Genomic DNA, 22,899 nt, shown 5'->3' with positions numbered 1-22,899 from the left:
AACTGTGAGATATAAACACAACTGTGAGTTATTAATTTAGAATTGCGAGATATAAACTTGCAATTCTGACTTTTTTTTTCTCAGAATTGTGAGATATACACTAGCAATTGCGAGTGTATATCTCACAATTCTGAGAGGAAAAGGTCAGAATTCTGAGATAACAAGTCGCAATACCCTTTTTTTATTATTCAGTGGCGAAAACGGAATTCCATAGTTTACAATGATGAATGATAGAATTTTTTTTAACCATAAAGAAACATTTTTTCTTAGAGTGAAGAAAATTTTTAAATCTAAAGAACCCTTTTTTCACTGTAAAGAAACTTTTGTGGAATGGAGAGGTTCCTGTTCAAACAGAGGTGGTCAAACATTTTATAGTTGGTTTAATGGTCAGTTAATATATTAAATATATACTTATAAATACTTCATAATATATTTGCATTTCACTAACTTACACTTGGCATTGTGTACTGATGTAAATATCATTGGCTGTTTTGACAAACTGCTTACTATGTTCCTTATTTGCAAGATGTTTTCAATTAAAGTTCTTTTTAAATGACTAAATACAATACTAAACGCACATGAAACTGCTCATAGAACTAATTTGCAAATCTTGACCACAAGGAGGCAGTAAAGTGTCAAAAATGTATACACTGTTGGTGTGAGCATCATATGTGCCTCTGAACTCCAAGACCCTAATAAATATTACTACATGTTCTTTACACACATGCATTGCACAATCCAGTTTGCCTCCAGCTATTATTTGATGCCATCTTAAAAATCATGCATAGCATCAAAGATTTTTGCAAACTTGACGCATGCATGTCACTTTCACGCTTAATGCATCTAATAAGCATCCAGCTGGCAATCTTTAAATTATTAAAATAAGCTAGAGTCTCTTTTCTGTCCAATAAATAAAGCTGTCCTAAATGCTGAAGTTCTAGCAGAGCTCTACTATAGGGTGTGGCATTGTGTAAAGAGCAGACAGACGGGTTTTAAGTACGGTGGTGGTAGAGAGAGAGGCTTTTTTTTTCACTGCTAGAGACTGTTATGTAAGGAGGGAGAGTCTTCCCACCTCCCCTCTCTGTTTTTGTTTTTCTCAATGAGCCAGGCTCTCCCTGACGCAGGCCCCTGCGCCTGTCCACTAGGCCCCTTTCCTGGAAACAGAGCCTGGCAGGGGCCACTCAGGGGCAGGTTTGGTGGGGGGAGAGAGAGAGTGATTGTGGGAGGGGGTCTCCTTCCCCTTCCTGCAAATCACATGGCTCCAGACTTGAGTCTGAGCCTTACAGAAACCTCAGATTTGGTCAATCTGGGCACAGCTCGCGTTGAGCATATGTGTTCAGGTCATTGAGTGCACGGACCGTAAGTCACTGAGGGTGGGGGGCTCTAGGCAGGATTAAGTAGTTTATATCCTGTTCACTGATTATTGATATGTACAAAGAGGCTGAAGACTCAATGAATCTTGAAGATATCTTGGGATTTCAACCCTTTAAGAGCACATGTGCATATGTTGCGATTGCGATATGATAGACTATTTTACGTGTTAATAATGTTATATTATCATACTAAAACAAATGAATGAATATAAAAATGTTTATTGCACTATTTTTGTTATAATTATTAGTACTAGTAGTTATTCGTAGTTAGTGCCTTTTAATATATGCACTGCCCTTTTAATATTTTAAATAATTAAGATTTTTAGTGTTAAAATAAGTCTCTTATGCTCACCAAGGCTGCATTTATTTGCTCAAAAATGCGTTATAAACAGCAATATTGTGAACTATTATTACAATTTTAAGTAACTGTTTTCTAATTTATTTTAAAATGTCATTTATTCCTGCTAAAGCTGATTTACTTAATTCAGTTTTCAGCATTACATGATTCTTCAGAAATCATTCTTTAGGAATAATTGACGACAGGCTGTTAAATTCTTTCACGCCGTGGCCGTGGCTGCTTTTATTTGCTCAAAAATGCATTAAAAACAGTAATATTGTGAACTATTATTACAATTTCAAGTAACTGTTTTGTAATATGTTTTAAAATGTCATTTATTCCTGGTAAAGCTGAATTACTTAATTACTCCAGTTTTCAGCATTACATGATTCTTCAGAAATCATTCTTTAGGAATAATTGACGACAGGCTGTTAAATTCTTTCACGTCGTGGCCGTGGCTGCTTTTATTTGCTCCAAAATACAATAAAAACAGTAATATTGTGAACTATTATTACAGTTTAAAGTAACTGTTTCCTAATATATTTTTATTATATTTTATATGTCATTTATTCCTGGTAAAGCTGAATTCATTACTCCAGTTTTCAGCATCACATGATCCTTTAGAAATCATTCTGTAAGGAATAATTGACGATGGACCATTGAATTCTGTTGCGTCGTGGCTGTTAAAACCTCCTGTGTGCATTATTTTGAAGAATTGAACGGACTAAAGTCAATTATTCCATTTATACTACGGTTACTACACCTCAAGACATGATCAGATGACATATTTGATGAGGATTAATTTCTTACGCATTTCATCCAACACCTCCGTTGCTAATTCCAAAACATAATTTTAGACCTAGTAACGGAGGCTTAATAGTTATTAATGAAGTTATCAGACAGAGAGAGAGAGATTAAGCGTGTGAATTTACCTCAGTGCGTCTCTCAACAGTGTTCGGCCGCAGCGTCTCTCTACTAATAGTGAAACTTTAAGTTAATTTTCTTCACGAACAGCGCTGTTGTTACATCGCTTGTGAGAAATGTCATGTATAGTTTTTAAAATGTTAAATTATGTTAGTGATAAAATCATCACAGCAGCACTAGCGCGTATGTTAGTGTGTGTGTGTGTGTGTTTGTCTGTGAAAAATATTGTGCGCTTTCCATACATAATAAAACGTAATTTTGTGGCAAAAACACGGAAATAATCTGTCGTTTTTATCCTATTTTTTATTTGTTTAGCCAGTGTCATTGTGGGTTTTGGTTATTTTGCTGTTTTGGGTTGTAAGGACCTTTGAAATAACTGAAATCATGTGGCGAAGTGATATTGACATGTAATGCGGTCAAGTGTTGCCTGGAACTACGTTCGCCATGCGTTTCCCTGAAAATAATGCACACCATTATAACGTTCGTCAGCCAATCAGATTCACATTCAACGGCCCTGTAGTATAAAATATGGGTAACACTTTACAATAAGGTTCATTAGTTAACATTAGTTAACCACATTAGTTAACATGAACTAATAATGAACTGCACTTATACAGCATTTTTTAATCTTTGTTAATGAAATTAACATTAACAAAGATTAATAAATGCTGTATAAGTGCAGTTCATTATTAGTTCATGTTAACTAATGTGGTTAATGTAACACTTTACAATAAGGTTCATTAGTTAAACATTAGTTAATGTATAACTAATGAACCTTATTGTAAAGTGTTACCAAAATGGGTAAGGAATAATTGACCACGGGCCATTGAATTCTTAGAAAATAATGCACACCCGAGGTGGTGATGCGGCCACGACACGAAGCGGAGTGGCCGTTACACCTTGGGGGTCCATTATTTTCATAGAATTCAATGGGCCGAAGTCAATTATTCCGCTTATACTACGGTTACCAAACCTCAAGACATCGATCAGATTATATATTTCAAGACATTCGTCCGGTTTTTGTCCTTAAAATGCTATTGTGAGTAGGATTAATTTCTTACGCAGCTCATCCAATAACTTCATTACTAATTCCAAAACGTCATTTTACACCTAGCAATGACATTTGAGCGTTTGATAGCAAACTAATGTGGTTAATAATTAAGTTTAGACAGACAAGCAGACAGACGGCAAGAGAGAGGGAGAGAGAGATTAAGCTGGTGAATTACCTCTCTCAAGTCTGTGCGTTTCTCAAAAGTGTCTCTACTAATCGTGAAACTTTAAGTTCATTTTCTTCAAGACCAAGCTGTTGTTACCTCGTGTGTGAGAACTGTCATGTAGTTTTTAAGTTGTTAATCGTCAGATCAGCGCTAAAAACATTAGCACGTATGCTAACGTGTGTGCAAACTGGAAAACAGAGTGGTAGAAATATAGTATGTGCTTTCTGTACATAATAAAATGTAATTTTATGACAAGCAAAACGTGGAAATAATCTGTCGTTTTTATCCTGTTGTTTACTGTGTTTATTTGTTTGGCCAGTGTCATTGTGGGTTTTGGTTATTTTGTTGTTTTAGGCTGTTAGGACCTTTAAAATAACTGAAATCGTGTGGCGAAGTGATATAGACATGTAATGCGGTCAAGTGCTGCCTGGAACTACGTTCGCCGCGCGATTCCCTGAAAATAATGCACACCATCAGAATGTTCGTCAGCCAATCAGATTCAAGCATTTAACGGCCCGCAGTATAAAATATGTTAATTTAGTGGTCAGTTATAATTAATTATTGTTGGTGCTCAATGATTAACTCTTATTATTATCAATGTTAAAATAGAAAGCAAACAGCACTTATGAAATATACATAATTTGTAACATTATCCATCATATTTTTGCTGTTAGGAGTTGCCGTGGCTAATTTTATTTTTATAATTTTATGGGTCTGGCTTCCTCTTCCTGTTAGCTGTACAAAACAGCTATTGCAAATTGGTGTGTTTTACCGTACTATTTGAATGTATTATCTTAATTATGATCACACAACAGTTTTACCATTTACTGCATGTTATTTTTCTCGTTATTTCCCTATGGAGTGTTTTCACAATATGTCATCAATCAACCATATTGGCAGCACTGAACAAAAACAATGCCACTAAACTGAACAAAATTTGCTTGCATATTTTGCTGATTATTGCAAATGAAAATGATAATTATTATCCTGTTTTGGGCTGTACTAATCGGTCGGACCAGGAAAAACATTTGGAGTACTATAGACTGACAAAAGTTATAACAAATCAAGGAGAAGAGTGCATTTTAGAGCATATATTTGCAGTCTTTGTCAGCATAAGAGACTTCTTTCAAAAACATAACCACAAACTTTTGAATGACAGTGTATATTTATAATAAACTGAATGCATCTGATTGGTATGTTGCTTGTAAGCTTGACAGTTTTCTTGTTTGCTTGTCTTGAAATGTACACCACAGACGCTTGAACAGGTTCTAATTTCGCTCTGTCCTCGTTCAAGGCACCAATCCAAACTTGTAACCTTATAAAAACACAGCAATTAGGTTGCCCTTTTGGGTTAGGGCTGGTTCTAGGATTACCTTTTTGGTTTAATGAACTTTTTGGAGACAGGTACAACTCCATGATGGTACCTACAGATTTACAAAAGGGATCCACCTGGCTCAAGAAGAAATTTGAGAGGAACAAGTTGTTAAAGTAATAGCTCACCCAAAAAAATTAAATTAGCTTAAAATGTACTCACCATCAGGTCATCCAAGATGCCGACGAGTTCATCTGAACAGATTTGGAGAAAATGCAGCATTACATCACTTGCTCAGCAATGAATACTTTGCAGTGAATGGTTGCTGTCAGAATGAAGTCCAAACAGCTGATAAAAAAAAAAACCATCACAATAATTTACAATAATAATACACCTTTTAACTATACAATATTTGGCTGAGATACAACTACTTGAAAATCTGAGGGTGCAAAGAAATCAAAATATTGAGAAAATCGCCTTTAAATTTGTCCAAAGTTTTAACATATTTACAGTAGGAAATATACAAAATATCTTTATGAACATGATCTTTACTTAATATCCTAATGATTTTCGGCATGAAAGAAAATGTGATCATTTTGACCCAATGTATTTTTGGCTATTGTTACAAATATACCTGTGCTACTTAAAGGAGTAGTTCACTTTTAGAACAAAAATTTACAGATAGTGTACTCACCCCCTTGTCATCCAAGATGTTCATGTCTTTCTTTCTTCAGTCGTAAAAAATAATGTTGTTTGAGGAAAACATTTCAGGATTTCTCTCCATATAATGGACTTCTATGGTGCCCCCGAGTTTGAACTTCCAAAATGCAGTTTAAACGCAGCTTCAAAGGGCTCTAAATGATCCCAGTCAAGGAAGAAGGGTCTTATCTAGCGAAAGTTATTTTCTAAAAACATTTACAATGTATATACTTTTTAATCTCTCCACAGAGTACACACAGAGCTAGACAAGATGAGCATTTGAGGTTAATTTTTTTTTTTTTTTTTTTTTTTAATAAGCAGTCGTTTTGCTAGATAAGACCCTTCTTTCCTCGGCTGTGATCGTTTAGAGCCCTTTGAAGCTGCATTTTGGAAGTTCAAACTCGGGGGGCACCATAGAAGTCCATTATATGGAGAGAAATCCTCAAATGTTTTCCTCAAAAAACATAATTTCCTTACGACTGAAGAAAGAAAGACATGAACATCTTGGATGACAAGGGGGTGAGTACATTATCTGTAAATTTTTGTTCTAAAAGTGAACTACTCCTTTAAGACTGGTTTTGTGGTCCAGAGTCACATATTTGCTTAAACAGTTTTGACTGGTTTCACTTGTAAACAGTGCTTGATCTGTGCATATTTCTCTCCTGTTTATCCCCTCATTCCGACGGCACCCATTCACCGCAGAGGATTCATTAGTGATGTAATGCAAAATTTCTGTTCTGAACAAATCTGTTCAGAAGAAGAAACAAGCTCATCTACATCTTGAATGGCCTGAGGTTGAATACATTTTCAGCAAACTTTTTGGATGAACTATTCCTTAAAGAGCCCAATATTGGTCCTGTATAAGAGCCTTTGCACAAACATTTCCTCTTTACAAGTTGTTGTAAATTTAAATGAGAAGAAATGAAATGAGTAATGAAAATATGTTTAAGCCTTTCTCTCCTGAAATTACAAATTACATAAAATGACAATAAATACTTTAAACATAAGAATTTAATTGTGAAAAGCATCCATATGCTTACTTTCATCACTTTGCTGTAGCTAGTATTTCAACATTAAATCATACTCAGCTTGACTTCTGTTAAATCAAGATAAACTTTCGTTAACTATGATTTTTTTTATCTCTCATTTTTGACCTCTATGGAATGTTTAGTCAACAGGACAAACAAAGGGCACTGTATACAGCAAGGAAGAGGCGTTAAAGTTCCTGTAACAAAAGCTTTGGTCACACTTTAGTTTAAGGACCAATTCTCACTATGAACTAGATGCTTATTAGCATGCATATTACTAGTATATTGGCTGTTTATAAAGCACATATTAATACCTCCTTCTTCATGACCATATTTTACAATGCTTAAACCAACCCTATACCCATATAATCTTAAAAGCTACCTTACTAACTATTAGTAAGCAGCAAATGAGGATATTATTGAGATAAACGTCATAGTTAATAGTTAACAGTAAGAATTGGTCCCCAAACTAAAGTGTGACCAAAGCTTTAATTTACAATGCACTGAGAAATTGTACAAAAAAAGGTAATTATGTTGCTACTGATGAAGCAGAACTCATCTCTGTTTGTTTGAAATGTGGTTTGAAATTAGAATGCATTGTAAACAAAATAGCTCTTTTGTGATTCCATGCCTTTTGCTGCAGAGTTGCAAAAGATTTAAAAAAAAAAGCAGAACATGTTTTGGAGCTCTCCGGCTTACACTTATTTTAGTCACATATCTGACATCTGCACAACTTCCACATTTCTAAAACTAGGAATGTAAACAGTGGTACCATTCTTGTTTATGTCTTGGTTTTGTGGTATAGAATTGGTCCCATTTGGGAATAGTCAGGAATAGATTTCCAACATAGGAGTTCTGGGCAGTACTCGGACTCGTAAAAACTATGCCTGTTGCTCTTTTATCACTTACATTCACCATCCTCTACCTTTTTTCCTATGATTAAAAGGAGAAAATAGATAGAAACAGAGAATGTAGAAAATGACAGGGGGCAGCTTTCATTTCTGTTTGCAAACAAATTGGATGCTATTGTACAATAATTAATGAAATCATTCAGTCATTAAACCGGGTTGTGCAAAGCATTATACAGGACAATTAAGCCTCCATAGTTTAGAAATGATGTTTTTACACAGCAGTTTCACAATGATGCTTTTTCTGGCCAACTATGTTTTGTATCATGACAAGTATTGTTTTCAAAACAAACAGGTTCTTAGTGGTTACATCATGGTTTGTGAAGCATTACTTGTTCATTTCTAATTATGTTCAAGTTTAATGACCTATAATTAATGAATCGATTTTAGTGATGTCATAATGGAATTACCATAACACTTGCATTAATTTAGGCAATTAAAATACAAATATACATAAACAACCTTGCTTAATAATTGAATAACTTGATTGTGCTCAAGTTTATTTGTTTATTTATGAACATACTAAAATACCATTTTATGAATCCTTGCCTTATACTTTTGGATGAATGTTTTTTTAATGTTTTATTAAATTACCTATATTTGGCACCGAATCTGCAGATTACACTCTAAAAAATGTTGGGTTAAAAACAGCACTGGGTGTTATATGGACAAACCCAGCAAATGAGTTGCTTTGACCCAGCCTTCAGGGTGGTTTTATTTACCTCACCTATTGTTAGAAAATGACTATGGCTGCTTAAAATGAACTCAAAAATAGGTTGTAAATTAAAAATCAGACACATGATTACTAACTGCATCAGCAATAATCAAAAGGTGAACATTTATTAATAAGCAACTAAAAAAATTATTATTTAATCATTATTCAGCTTAGTAATAAATGTCAATTTATTGAACATCATAACAAATGTTACTTTCCAAACTATTTTGGGTTCATTTTTAGCGAGAAATATAGTAATATTTAAGCAATAGTTGAATTAAATAAAACTACCTAGAAGGTTGGGTTCATTATTTAACCCAAATGCTGGGTCAAAACAATCCAGTCGCTGGGTTTGTTCATGTTTCAGCCAACAATAGGTTGTTTTTTAAACAGCATTTTTAAAGTGTCGAATTCTGCAATTTACGAATCATTGCCTTATACTTTTGGATTAACTTTTTTTATGTTTTATTAAATCACTTATATTTGGCACAGAATCTGCTGGTTACACTTTGACAAATGCTGGGTTAAAAACAACCCAGAGCTGGGTGAAATATGGACAAGCCCAGCAACTGAGTCGCTTTGACTCAGTTGGGTTAAATGTTTAACCCAGCCTTCTGGGTAGTTTTATTTACCTCAACTATTGTTAGAAAATGACTAAATGGCTGGCTTGTAAATTAAAAATCAGACACATGATTACTGGAAACATAAGGTAGCAATAAACAAATGTGAACATTTATTAAAAAGCAATTTAAACATTTTCATTATTTAATCATTAATTATTAAACTTATTAATAAATGTTCATTTTCTGAACATATTAATCAATGTTAATTTCCAACCTATTTTGGGCTCATTTTAAGCAAGAAATAAAGTAATATTTAAGCAATAGTTGAGTTAAATAAATGTAACCAGAATGTTGGGTAAAACATTTAAAACAACCGTTGGTTCAAATACAATCCAATCGCTGAGTTTGTCCATATTTGTGACCCTGGACCACAAAGTTAGTAAGTACGAGTATATTTGTAGCAATAGTCAACATTGTATGGGTCGAAATGATTGATTTTTCTTTTATGCCAAAAATCATTAGGGTTTTAAGTAAAGCTCATGTTCCATAAAGATATTTTGTAAATTTCCTACTGTAAATATATCAAAACTTAATTTTTGATTAGTAACATGCATTGCTAAGAACTTTATTTGGACAACTTTAAAGGCGATTTTCTCAATATTTGTTTGTTGTTTTTTGCACCCTCGGATTCCTCAGATTGTCAAATAGTTGTATCTTGGCCAAATATTGTCCTATCCTAACAATCCATACAACAATAGAAACAAAAAAGAGACCCTTATGACTGGTTTTGTGGTTCGGGGTCACATTTCACCCAACACTGGGTTGTTTTTAACCCAGCATATTTTAGAGTGCCTAATTCTGAAATTATAACCCAAACAATTATTTTGAGTTGATCAATATTTAGCCTACACTACATTAATCCAATACAGTGATGAATACAGTGAAGAGAATCAGCAACAAAATGATTAGGAGAATTAGGTGTGATGCATTCTTGAAACCTGAGATTTTTTCAGACATTAGCCGTTCAATCGCATTACTCATTTCCTTTGCAATTTCCTCATTATTAAATTAGCATTCCGACACTGCAATTTAGATTTAATACGAGCGCTTCTGACTACTGAGTTGCGACAAAACCAGCACTGGAATGTTTTCGGTGTGGAGTGTGCAGAACAGAAGAATGCTTCAGCTACTCCCACTTCCTGGAGATCCAATCCGAAACGACCAGCTGTTTCAAGGCGCCCCTCAGAGTCGGTCCAAAGCAAAACAATACGCGGAAAAACATAAAAATAGTGAGTTATCGTCTATTTTCGCGTCTTATCTTCCTTAATTTTACACCTGAGCGAATTGGTCGTGTCTTTTTTAAAAGTGCTCTTTTGGATATAGCCCAGCTACGGGGTTGTTTATCTGTAGTAAGGGGAACTTGAAACCGTCCTTGCCCCATGTCCTCGGTTGTTTTTCTTCTTTCGCCTGGATTCTCCATGTTGTTGGAGAAAAAGTGAGGGCTTTACCTAGACTAGAGGGGGCTATGGATAAATATACAAGCGATAAAGTAAACCGAGACGCGAAGCCTAGAAAATAACAGATAAGACTAAACAAAACAAAGTGTCATGCCCCTCCCATGTGGAAGAGAATAGAAGGCGGGAATAAATAAATATCAAAATATTTTGTCGCCGTAGGTTTGAGATATTTCTGCGCAAACGGAAATTATTCATTTCGAGCCTCGCTAGCTTTTAATGTACCTAAATGCGGACCGACTGTTTGTCGCTGGAAAAGGTTGGTCGGACGTTGAGGGCTGTGCGTTTGTTAGATGGAAAGTTCTATCATCACTCAAGTGCAGAGAGAGGATTCTCGGTTGTCTTCGAAAACAGGTAGGCAACGCACTGTCACATGCTAAATGCTGATGTTTTAGCGCTGTCAACTCTTTCTGCTTGCTTATTCTCCGTCTGGCGTTATCGCGTCGCGCTGTTCGATGTGCGATCAGAACATGTTCCGATGGTCGCGCTGTGACAGTTATTTGTCATATCGAGCTGATTGACATATCACAGTGGCGAGTGGAATTCGTTAAGTTCAAACCGTTGGAACTTAACGAATTCTACATCGTAAACACACTCGGTTTTGTATATGGCTTAACAAAGAAAAATATAACGTTAAGTGTGACTTGTTTTTGTCATGGACATGCTTTGCTGTTGCAGTAAGGCATTGCTGAATGTTTACGTAATATGTTTTTTTAAAGAATTTCAGTCGACGAGTTGAAAACGTTTATGTGTTTTTCTCTCCGTAATATATTTTTTCCGTTTCATTTAGACTACTAATAAAGTATTTATTCTATTTATGTATTCATTATTTCATTATTTATTTATTTGTTGTTCCTTCACACAATAGACGAGACTCTTGATTTTAAAAACATAACCAATCCGACTAAGTGAATTTGCTTGTTTGCGTCTTGCTTGCTGTTTCCTCTTTTGTGGACGTCGTTTAATCATTTGGTTAATGGATCATTTGAGTGACATGTTGTTTTAACTTTATGCAGATTGTGTTTCAAAACATTCTCTCACCTACACTCCCACATCTCACACTCCTTCCCAAGTAAAACTAAACAAAATATCGAATTGAAATGTCGAAAAACATCGGCCTAATGGAGAGCGCAAGGTGCCGCGCTGGAATGCACAACACACCCCTCAGCACACGCCCTCCATCTGCCAGCGACGCTACGATTGCAAGCGTTTAAACCTTAACGGTTAATGAAGGCCTCATCTAGACGTTTAACGAGTAAGGGCCACGGTGTTATGCGGAAAATTACGTAGTAACCATTTTGTAACCCCTTACTTACTACCTGGCGGGCGAGTCTTATCTGCTCGCTGTTTTGACGTGCGGTTCGTAGCGGTGTTTATCGCGCGTCTTGTAAATATGCGCAGAGCTGTGCGCTTATTATAGATCTGACGCAAATACGACATAAACGCCGGTCGTTCTAGTATAACCATATACTTCACTGATGTCAATTAGGGTATTACTTCAGATGTTTACGATCTCTGGATAAGTGAATTACGAGCAGCCATAATGTTGGGAAAACAGCCAAGCCAAGTCTGCACAATTTCCTTGAAGACCCCTTGAACTCAGTTTGTACTTGCTGGCATTAAATGTCCAGTGTGACTTCTCTGTTTATGGCTGTAACAGAAAAGACTTTCAGAAATGATGGTGTTTGGGAGGTGAACAGATGCATTAGTGCAAATGTAAGACTAATAACATAAATCAGTTTACCAATATAGTTTAAAACACATGTACCTAGCTTTTAAAACCTTAATCTTTGTATTTATGATTTTAAAATAATTTATATTTAATTTTGTGCAAATATTCACTATTGAGCTATCAAGTGGTATAACCAAGTAAAAAGCACTGAAGTTCCATTTCATGTAGCATGTCTGTGTACTCAAATTCAAAAACATCTTTAAAGACATTTTTGAAGTTGAAAACATAATTATTTTTGAGTCAAAAAGGTGCTTAAAAGGTCTAAATATAAATAGACGTGGATTATGTTTTTTAAACAAACTAAAAGGCTATGATTCACAGTCGTCAGGGTCTAAAAGGGTCCTCTGTTTTGTGACATGACAACAAAATGGCTTCCCGCTTGTTGTTATGCCACACTGACTTTGATTTGTCTGTCAGAGGTTTTTCAACTGTTATTAGTATTATTTTTAAGAAATAATGACAAATATTTAGATAATAATAATTACTTTTACCACCATTTCGTTTATCAAGAATGCAATCATTTTAATGAAATTATCTCCAGAGAGTATACACTTTCATTAACCTTAACAAAAAAAAAATATATATTTTTTTTTAATTCAGTAAATATTACAGAAGCCATATTTAAGTCATTTCTGCATTTCTTAAGGTGTTTTTAAGTAATGTAATAGATTTGCTAAACAAGATACCAAATGCCAAGAATGTTTGCAATGTTGATGTAAAGTTTGCTTATCTGTGCTATACAATCTTCTAGAAATAGATTAAATTAGTTTTGTTGAAAATATTGCATTGATGGTATTCAAATCAAGCAAGGATTCAGTTTTAGACCATTTAGTTATGTCTTGTCATTAGCTGAATATCCATTGGTATCCAGCTAGTTTAGTTTAATGTACATAACACCAAAATGTGTAGTTTAAATATGAGGTTTATCCAATATAGATGTTTTTAGGGAGGCTGATATGTGGAGATCATGGGGAAAGACTGACAATATAAAGCCAATATGTACAAAATACAATTTAATGATAGCAAATGAGACATTAAAAAAATGCAGTTGTATATTAAATATGCAGTCCAGATAATCTGAAAATGATCCAATAAAAAGCATTTACAAAAGGTAATAGGTATACTATTTTTGATATACTTGAATGCATTAGATTAATGCTCAGCAATCTGAATGCCTAAAAATAGCTGCCATATGTATTGATAATATGGTATGTGTAAAGCCAATTTTGTCTAGGAAAACATTGCTGCTTCATTTGTTATATTCATGCAACACAACTGAGAAGAAAAAAACAATTCTCAGTTACTTTGTCCACTGGTCTAATTACATATATCAAGAACTTGTTGTTGTCTTAACAGATTCCTTGGACTCCAGTTACACACGATCCCTTGAAACTCAAATCCATGCTTGCCATTTAATTCGCCTTTATTATCTAAGAAAATAGATGACAGTTCAGCAAGGATGAAATTAGCAGTTTTCTTTGATTCAGCAGTTCAATTGTTTTTATGTAAATAGAGTAAACACACACACACACAAACTCATTTGATTAGATCTGAGCAGAAGAGAAGTGTAATAGCTAGAAACCCTGACCACTTAAAAGCTTCTAGCAGATCCTTTGACGGTCCTTAACGAAACACTCTTTCCAATCCGCTCAGCATCGCTCCATCCTCATGTGAGAAATGTTTTCAAGAAAGTGCATTTGAATTCATGGATACATTTTCCTTGTACTCCATTTCCTGAGTCCTTTTGTTAAGCAGGGCGTTATCAGCGAGTGTACAGATGGGCAAATACAGCACAGAGTAAATGATGACGGAGGAGGCCATTTTCTCTCATCCTCCCTCTGCTGTACATGCTGCTCGTATGTTACATAAGATGATTCCTATGGCTGCATAAGCTCCCATAGGGTATACGAGAGGGGGAAAAAGGTGCCTGGGATCGGCCCCTGCTCAACATCACAGTCAGTTCCTTTAGCTGAGAAAAAAAAAATTCATTAGTAGTGCTGAAGTTACATCACCATAGCAATAAAAAACAGATTCTAATCATTGCATTGCGCACTTTCATGTTGCGAGGGCTTTTATGTCCGTGCTTTTTCTTCTTGGGCATGTCTGAACAAAATCATGTTTCACTTACATGCAAATATTTGCAAGCACAAGTATGCAGAAGCCCCCTAAATATGCATGGAGCCCCTCCGTAGTGCAGCTACAGATGCCGTGTTACAAAACATAGCTCTTATTTCTGTGGCTACAAGTTATGTCTGTGATGAAATGGCAGGAGCGGTGTGTGAGTGTTTTAGTGTGTGTGTGTCTGTGTGTGTATGTTTTGCTTCGAAGGTACAGCTGAAATGTGTGGGCTTTCCCGCCCTCTGAGATTATATAACATATACCAGCCGTGGCCAGCAGTCTCATTTAAAACAGATTTTCTGTTTCTGTGCAACGTGTGCCATCTCTGGAGAGGGGCGGCTAAGCATTTGGTCATTTTGATGTTGATAGGCGCTGTATTTACTGACGAAAACATACATTTCATTCCGCTGCACTGAATTATTTAAAAGCTCTGTCAAGCCTCAGTGGTTCATTTGATGCAAATGTATGTAGCTGATTGGCAAACGTGAATTTCGTTTTCGTTTGTCATCTGTTGGAGACTATAAAGTGGTTAATTGGAAATATGTATTAGCATTTACTAATGCGCTCTGGGTGGGGTTTGACAGTAGCACTTAGTGGGATTCAAGTGGGATTGTTTATAAACCACGCAACATGAGCCTCTTTATGCTATGTTTATGCAATACAATTATCAGCGGGACTATTATATGCAAATGATGCATTTGCATATAAAAAAAATTGTTTTCCAACAGATCAGGTGAATAAAAGCTCGCCTCAGAAACCTGGGAGTAGGAATATCTTCAAAAAGCTCATCTGTTGCCTTCGAGCTCAAGATGCCCAACTGCCAACATCACCTACCCATGATGCCTTGCTAGCGCCGGAGGACAATGGGACCATTGCCAAAGTATTATAGTAACCATTAATCAACACTGTGTCGCTTTTTTGTTTTGAATTGAATCATAAAACAAATAAAGAAAGAATCATTTTGAAGATTAATGAGAACTAGCTGCCAATTGTTAAATTGTCATTAAAAAAAAGTAAATGAACACTGTATATTGTCAAATTGTACATTTCCATTTTAGTAATAAAAAATGTAAAATAATATCATTTGTATATTTTATATAAATATAGGTGTCATTTGTTAACATTAGTTAATGTATTAAGTAGCACAACAATGAACAATATTTTTTCACACTATTTATTAATCTTTGTTAATGTTAGTTAATAAAAAATACAGTTGTTCATTGTTTGTTCATGTTCATGTAGTTCAGAGCATTAACTAATGTTAACAAACTCAACTTGTGATTTTAATAATGCTATAGAAGTATCGTTCATTCTTAGTTCATGTTAACTAGTGTAGTTAACTAATTACAAAACCTTACTTTAAAGTGTTACCACTATTTAATATTAAAATGTATGTATTGTAATATGGATGTGTAAAATTCAGTGTACTTTTTAGAGAATGAAGGGGTAATGCAATGTTTGTCCTTTTCAATCAATTTTTTATTTCAATCAAAAAATATTGATTTGTTACATCTTATCTGCAGATACCAGGAGAGTGTTTGCTGCCAGCAGTGACCTCTCAGGACCAGGGGAAGATCTGTGTTGTCATAGATCTAGATGAAACACTGGTGCATAGCTCCTTTAAGGTACACCCAGGTTAAATTTGACATTTAAAAAAACAAAAAAGCTTCATACTGTGTAACTTTAAGAATAGGTTCATATTGCATGTAAACAGCAATTATTTGCATGTGAACAACAGCGTTAATAACAGTTGTTTTACTCCACTGGTGTTTTTAACCGTATCCACATTGTGTTTTTGTAGCCAATAAGCAATGCAGATTTCATTGTGCCTGTGGAGATTGAGGGGACCACACACCAGGTGAGATCTGATAAATGTTTGTGTATGAGAGAAACAGCAGTAAGCCTTTGCCAGTGCGCACTGACTTGAATTGTGCAGCACTTGGGCATGAGGAAAGAGTGGGGATGTTGTTCTATATTTAAAAGTGAATGACGAGCGCCATCTGCTGGACTGATGCGAGAACAACAATTGTCAGATCGTGACGTCACATGTACAAGCAGCAGTACAGCCAGAATATTTTTTATAGTTTTTCAAATGAGTAAAGTGAATTCACCTTAAGATATTCCCCAAAAGCTTTATGGTTCTCGTCAACTTTCACAGGAAATCTGCGAAATTTGGCCTTTGCCTGGTTCAAGTAATCCAGGATAGGTTTGTTCCCACTAGTACGGCCTATTCTTGATTACTTGTTTCAGGAGGAGGCTATGAGCGACAGCACTAGATGGACCTACAGAACATTTTGTGACTCAGAATTTTCAAATGAATAACTGATCTATTTGTTTTAGGTGTATGTGTTGAAGAGGCCATATGTGGATGAGTTTCTCCAGAGGATGGGAGAACTGTTTGAATGTGTTCTGTTCACTGCCAGCCTTGCTAAGGTATTCAGACATTTAATCGCTTTTCTTTAGGAGCTTCAGGAAATAGAAATTCCTCACTAGTGCTGGGCATTTAGTGTTATAGAGTTCTGCTCTTGTAGTTCTAAGTTTTCTCAACCCATCCTTCCTTCTCCCCATTCATGGCTGGTTAGTATGCAGACCCCGTGACTGACCTGCTGGATCAGTGTGGCGTGTTCCGCACGCGCCTCTTCCGTGAATCTTGTGTCTTCTATCAAGGCTGCTATGTTAAAGACCTGAGTCGCCTCGGCCGTGAGCTCCACAAAACCCTGATCCTGGACAACTCGCCTGCCTCCTACATCTTCCACCCCGAGAATGCTGTGGGTTTCACTGTCCTACCGCTATTTAAGTTTTTTGTTATCCCTCTCTTATTTGTGAACCTGGACCACAAAACCAGTCATAAGGGTCAGTTTCTTGAAAATGAGATGTATATCATCTGAAAACTGAATAAATAAGCTTTCTATTGATGTATGGTTTGTTAGGATAAGACAATATTTGGCCGATATACAACTATTTGAAAATCTGGAATCCTCAGAAAATACTGAGAAATTCGCCTTTAAAGTTGTCCAAATGAAGTACTTAGCAAAGCATATCACTAATCAAAAATTAAGTTTTGATATAGTTTCAGTAGGAAATTTACAAAATATCTTCATAGAGCATGATCTTTATTTAATATCCTAATTATTTTTGGCATAAAAGAAAAATGTATAATTTTGCCCCAGCAGTGTATTTTTGGCTATTGCTGCAAATATACCAATGCTACTTAAGACTGGTTTTGTGGTCCAGGGTCACGTTAAACAACAGTTTGTTTTTTGCTGTATTTGACATAATATACAGTGGGGTCCAAACGTCTCGTATACAGTATATATATTACAGTTTCTATATGAGCGCATGATTAATTGTTAAAAGATCACAATCTTGATTGAAACACCCACATAATCTTATTTTTTAAAATGACAACGATTTGTCCTGTGTATTTAACCTGAAAAAGCTATATCTGAACATTCAAATCTGTGTTTGCGCTGCGGCTGACACAGAGAGAGCAGTTATCATGTTTAAGCAAGAAACAGCTTTTCAACCACACAGTATTATTTCTGTTTTACAGTCATTCAGATTATCACAGAAGTACTAGGATAAACACTGTTGTCTATGATAGCCATCAAAATGAAGCAAATAGGAGCTTTAAATGGAATGGAGCTGTTAAAAAATTGTCATTGAGTCATTTATTCAAGAGTTTTATTCATAAACACTGATTCATTCAGTAATGGAACAAGTGAAGTATTTATGAGTGAGTCATTGAATCATTCATTTAAACTATTTTCTAAAAAAAAATCAATCAAATTAATTAGACTTTTTTTTTAAATAGAATGAGGCAATTCATTCAGTCACAGCCTATATTAAGTTATTTTCATTAGTTCAGAATTGTTGGAGAATCGTGATCTCTATTTGAAACAAAGAAATTGTGATTCTAAATTTATCCAGAATCATGCAGCTGTTATGTTCTTTGATGGATAGAAAGATTCAAAATTCTGTACCATTCAAAAACTTGGAGTCAGTTTATGTAACCTTTTTGTAATCATTAACATTTTCATAAGTAACTGTAATTTAATAACACATTTTTTTCTCAGTAACTGTAACAGATTACAGTTAAATGTATTTTGTAATCAAAGGAGAAGTTCACTTCCAGAACAAAAATTTACAGACAACATCCTCATTCCCTTGTCATCCAAGATCTTTTTTTCTTCAGTCGTAAAGAAATTATGTTTTTTGAGGAAAACATTTCAGGATTTTTCTCCATATAGTGGACTTGGTGCCTGAGTTTAGACTTCTAAAATGCAGTTTAAATACGGCTTCCAACAATCCCAAATGCGATTGTAAACGATCCCAGCCAATGAAAAGGGTCTTATCTAGTGAAACACTTTTTTTTTTTTTGTCTATTATTACAGTTTATATACTATTTAACCTACAAAGCACATCTTGTTTTGCTCTGCCTAAACTCATTTTTTTCCGGTTCAAGGCATTTTACCATCTCATTTTCTCCCTCAACTTCAAAATCGCCCTACATCGCTGTTTTACCTTTTTTGTAAAGGGTGTTTGATATTCTTTGCATGTTCACTTTACAAAGTCGGTACTTCTGCAGCGATGTAGGATGATTTTTAAAAAAAGATTTTTGAAGTGAGGGGGAAAATAAGATGGCAGTTTTTCGACATACCCTAACTGTCTTGAACTGGGTTTAGGCAGAAAAAATTAAAAAGTATATAGATTGTAATTTCTTTTTTTAATAACCGATCGTTTCGCTAGATAAGGCTCTTTTTCTCTGCTGGGATCGTTTACAAGCGCATTTGGGATTGTTTGAAGCTGCATTTAAACTGCATTTTGGAGGTTCAAACTCAGGGCAGCATAGAAGTCCACTATTTGGAGAAAAATCCTAAAACGTTTTTCTCAAAAAACATCATTTCTTTATGACAAAAGAATGGATGACAAGGGGGTGAGTACATACCTGTAAATTTTTGTTTTGGAAGAAACTTCTCCTTTAAACCACATAATACCACAATATTACATCCGCAGCACTGTATAGTCTGTCAAATATTATGTATATTAATAAATGTTTAAAACCTCAACGTTTGAAATTATATTGACAAATTTTAGAATGTCTTTGATTAAATTTGAATCGACTATTGGACTCCGCTGTGTATGTAACAGATTATTGATGTACCATCATCTAAAATGATCTTCATGCTTTTAAAATACAAAAGCCCAGTAATTTCAAATAATCCCAAAATGACTATATATTATATATAATAAACCAGTAAAGTAGTGGTGTATAATAACCTCTGTGCCTTTCACAGGTTCCTGTACTCTCCTGGTTTGATGATTCAGAGGACACTGAGCTGCTTCACCTCATCCCAGTATTTGAAGAGTTAAGTCAGGCTGATGATGTCTACAGCAGACTCGAACAACTCAGGGGTCCTTAATCCCTACAACCACCATCCCTACAAACCTCCATGTTGTGTAGCACTGACTGCCAATCACACGCGAGCGGCTCATATGACAGGAGACTCCGCCTTCTGACCTGAAAACAAACACGAAAGCTCATAATTCTGCTCAGTATATGCGGTTCTGCCACAAGGTTTGAGGACCTTGAACGGTTGGCAATTATAGATATTCTGGTCAGAAGCAAGCTTCGTCTCAGTCATCGAGCTTGCTTTTTGCAATAATGATTTACAGATTTTATATTCCTTTTTTACTTTTCTATTTTTTTGTTATTAGCATTTTTTTACATTTATAATGACATGTTTTGGGAGATTAAAACAGTGGGCTGGTCCGTAATGCGCAATTATGTTATACAGCTCAGCAAAATAACATAAAGCACAATAAACTTTAAGGCCAGTCTCGCTATGCAAAATCCTACCTGAATTTAACCTCACACTTTTTAATCTTCAGCATTCATAAGCACACTTTAAAGGAAACCTAGTGTTTCTAATGTATTCCAGATTCAAGTGAAAAATGCGATGGGAATACACCTCGTCTTATCCAACATGCATACTTTTTCCATAAATGCAAATGCGACATCAAGCACCCATTCATCCTTGTTTCTGCTAAGTCTAATTACTTTACACAAGGCCTTGTTTAAACTTCTGTTTTTAACACTGTTATGTGTTACAACTACATGCTTATCTTGACACCTCCTGTATTAATCTTAAAGTGGCCTTATGTCTGCTTCAAGTGTACTTGATGGGCTACGCGAGGAGCAGAATGAACACCACAGAATGAACCAAAGAGATTGATCTTGTTCAGTTAATGTCTTTCTGCTGTATTTATGCAGACGATTACTTGTGCTGGCATTTATGTGTATATTTGGTTGAACTTGAATCAAACTTGAATTGTCCATCTTTGTATGATACCGTCTGCTGACGCAGACCACACGCTCCACCTCTGTACTTCATCTTATATTATTTAAACATGATCATGTTTTTATATTATAGGTTGTTTTTTTACTGTAGCACAAATATTCAAAATGGCCATGATTTTTTATAAACACAGAAGAAATGTTTGAAAAAAGGGCAGATTATTGTCTTGGTTGAAAAAAAAGCCCTGATCTGTGTTGACTTTTGTATTTGCGACAATAAATTTTTTCTGTGGAACATCGTGTAAATGTGTTATTGAGTCACCGTAAGCTATGATTAATAAAAATAATAACCTCACACATAGCTGCACAGAATTCAAACAGTATGTAAATAGCATTCAAATTCAAGATACATCCACTTTTGAATGACGAAACACCACAAAATAAGCATTCAGATGCTTTGGGCTAAAATTTTGAAACCCTTTGATACCAAATAGGGTGTATTAGCAATATTAAAATGTTTCAATCATTTGAAAAGTAACTTGTACGTCTTTGTTATGACCACTAGAGGCGCCAGAATCCATCTCTGTATATGGGCCGTTCTACAGAACTGCTGTTCCACTACCAAAAACCACATTTAAAAACATTTAAGTGTTAAAAGCTTACATGTTTACTAAGATCTTTTTAATCCACAATAATATAAAAAATAGCAGTAAGCTAAATATTTATAAAATTATCAATTGAATACTTGTAATTGGAAGGTGGCAGTCCCAAACCTTAACCCATACATTTAAACTTATATATATATATATATATATATATATATATATATATATATATTTTTTTTTTTTTTTTTGTTTGTTTGTTTGTTTGTTTGTTTGTATGGTTAAATTAAATTATGGAAAATGTCCCGAAACAGTGTATGTTTTAGTCCATTGGCTGAGACTGATTTTAACTACACCCCTACATTTATGATCAGAAAAAAATATTCCTGTGTCTCTCTGTCTAATATCTACATGGTAAGTAGATCATTTTCATGGTGAAGCCAAATCATTTTGAGGGAAATGTGCTCAAAAGTATGAAAAATCTTTGTGTAACTGTAAAGAATGTAACTACCAAACACCATTTTTCTATAATTAAACCCTTTTTTGAGAGTTATTTCATAACGTTTAGTTTTTATATGTTTACCACAGTTCAGTTCTGTTAGCTAACCATGTGCTGATTAGCATCTTTGAGCTAGATTCAAAATTATCTAAAATTGCTAGTGGCTTATTTTTTGGGGTATCACATAATATTGTCACTACCAAAACAGTCAGGACCGAAACATTTAGTAAAGTTTTGGTAGTGACATTTTTGTTTTTGGGTGTTACCCCATAAAATTGTCACTACAGAACACTACAGTTTTTAGGTTCCATAGACTTCTATAGGTAGAACCCTTTTTGTTTTCTAAAAAAATGCCCAAAAACGCACACAGCATACAAAAGAAACATCACATAATGTAAATAAGTTGTCACAGAGTAAGAATATGTGAATAACTCAATTTTGACAAAAATGTCAAAAATAACCTTAGAATTCCAAGGCGATGATTTCATGAGGTTTCGGTAGTGACACCCAGGGGCGTTGCTAGACCCTTTTTAAAAATCTGCTGTGCCCCAGTAAAATCTCAAATTTGATGGGGGGCCTGTGCCCCATTAGAGCTTTAGGTCTAGCAACTCCCCTGGTGACACCTTTTTTTTTTTTTTTCAGAGGTAAATCAATAATTATATTTGAAGAATATTTTAAGTGTGATTTATGAGATTTGTAATATATTGAATCCAATTTTTTAAGTTAAGGATTCATTAGTTTGAATATACATTGAACCAAGAACTATCATGACATCTTAGTTGATAATTCAATATACTTTATTTTTGACAAAACATCCCATGTTTCAGTCGTCACAGTAATGTTTTGGTGCCACATCACCTCACAGAATTTTAACCCACATACTAAAACATACAATATAAATAAATTGCATAATTGTACTAAAATGTTGTTCATTTCCCCCAAATATGAGTATTATGTGTTCCGTTTTGTTAAAAATGTATAAATTGAAATATTTATGGAATAACACCCAAAAAAACCTGACAATTTTAGATACTTTTGAATCTAGCTCAAAGATGCTAAT

The 22,899-nt window shown here is 34.8% G+C and overlaps 1 protein-coding gene across 1 annotated transcript; it reads left to right on the top strand.

The window, feature by feature from the left end:
• Positions 1–10,388: 10,388 nt before the first annotated feature.
• Positions 10,389–21,033, top strand: ctdsp2 (CTD (carboxy-terminal domain, RNA polymerase II, polypeptide A) small phosphatase 2). The gene is made up of 7 exons (XM_073822982.1): positions 10,389–10,944; positions 15,169–15,320; positions 15,964–16,065; positions 16,242–16,298; positions 16,781–16,873; positions 17,023–17,208; positions 19,738–21,033. The coding sequence occupies exons 1-7, from the start codon at positions 10,884–10,886 to the stop codon at positions 19,861–19,863; spliced, it is 777 nt and encodes a 258-aa protein (XP_073679083.1). The 5' UTR covers positions 10,389–10,883; the 3' UTR covers positions 19,864–21,033.
• The last annotated feature ends 1,866 nt before the right edge of the window (positions 21,034–22,899 follow it).

This window comes from Garra rufa, chromosome 18 (assembly GCF_049309525.1).
Source record: "Garra rufa chromosome 18, GarRuf1.0, whole genome shotgun sequence".
Lineage (NCBI taxonomy): Eukaryota > Metazoa > Chordata > Actinopteri > Cypriniformes > Cyprinidae > Garra > Garra rufa.
The sequence above is the reverse complement of the archived record's forward strand: the minus strand, read 5'-3'. Positions and strand labels throughout refer to the sequence as shown.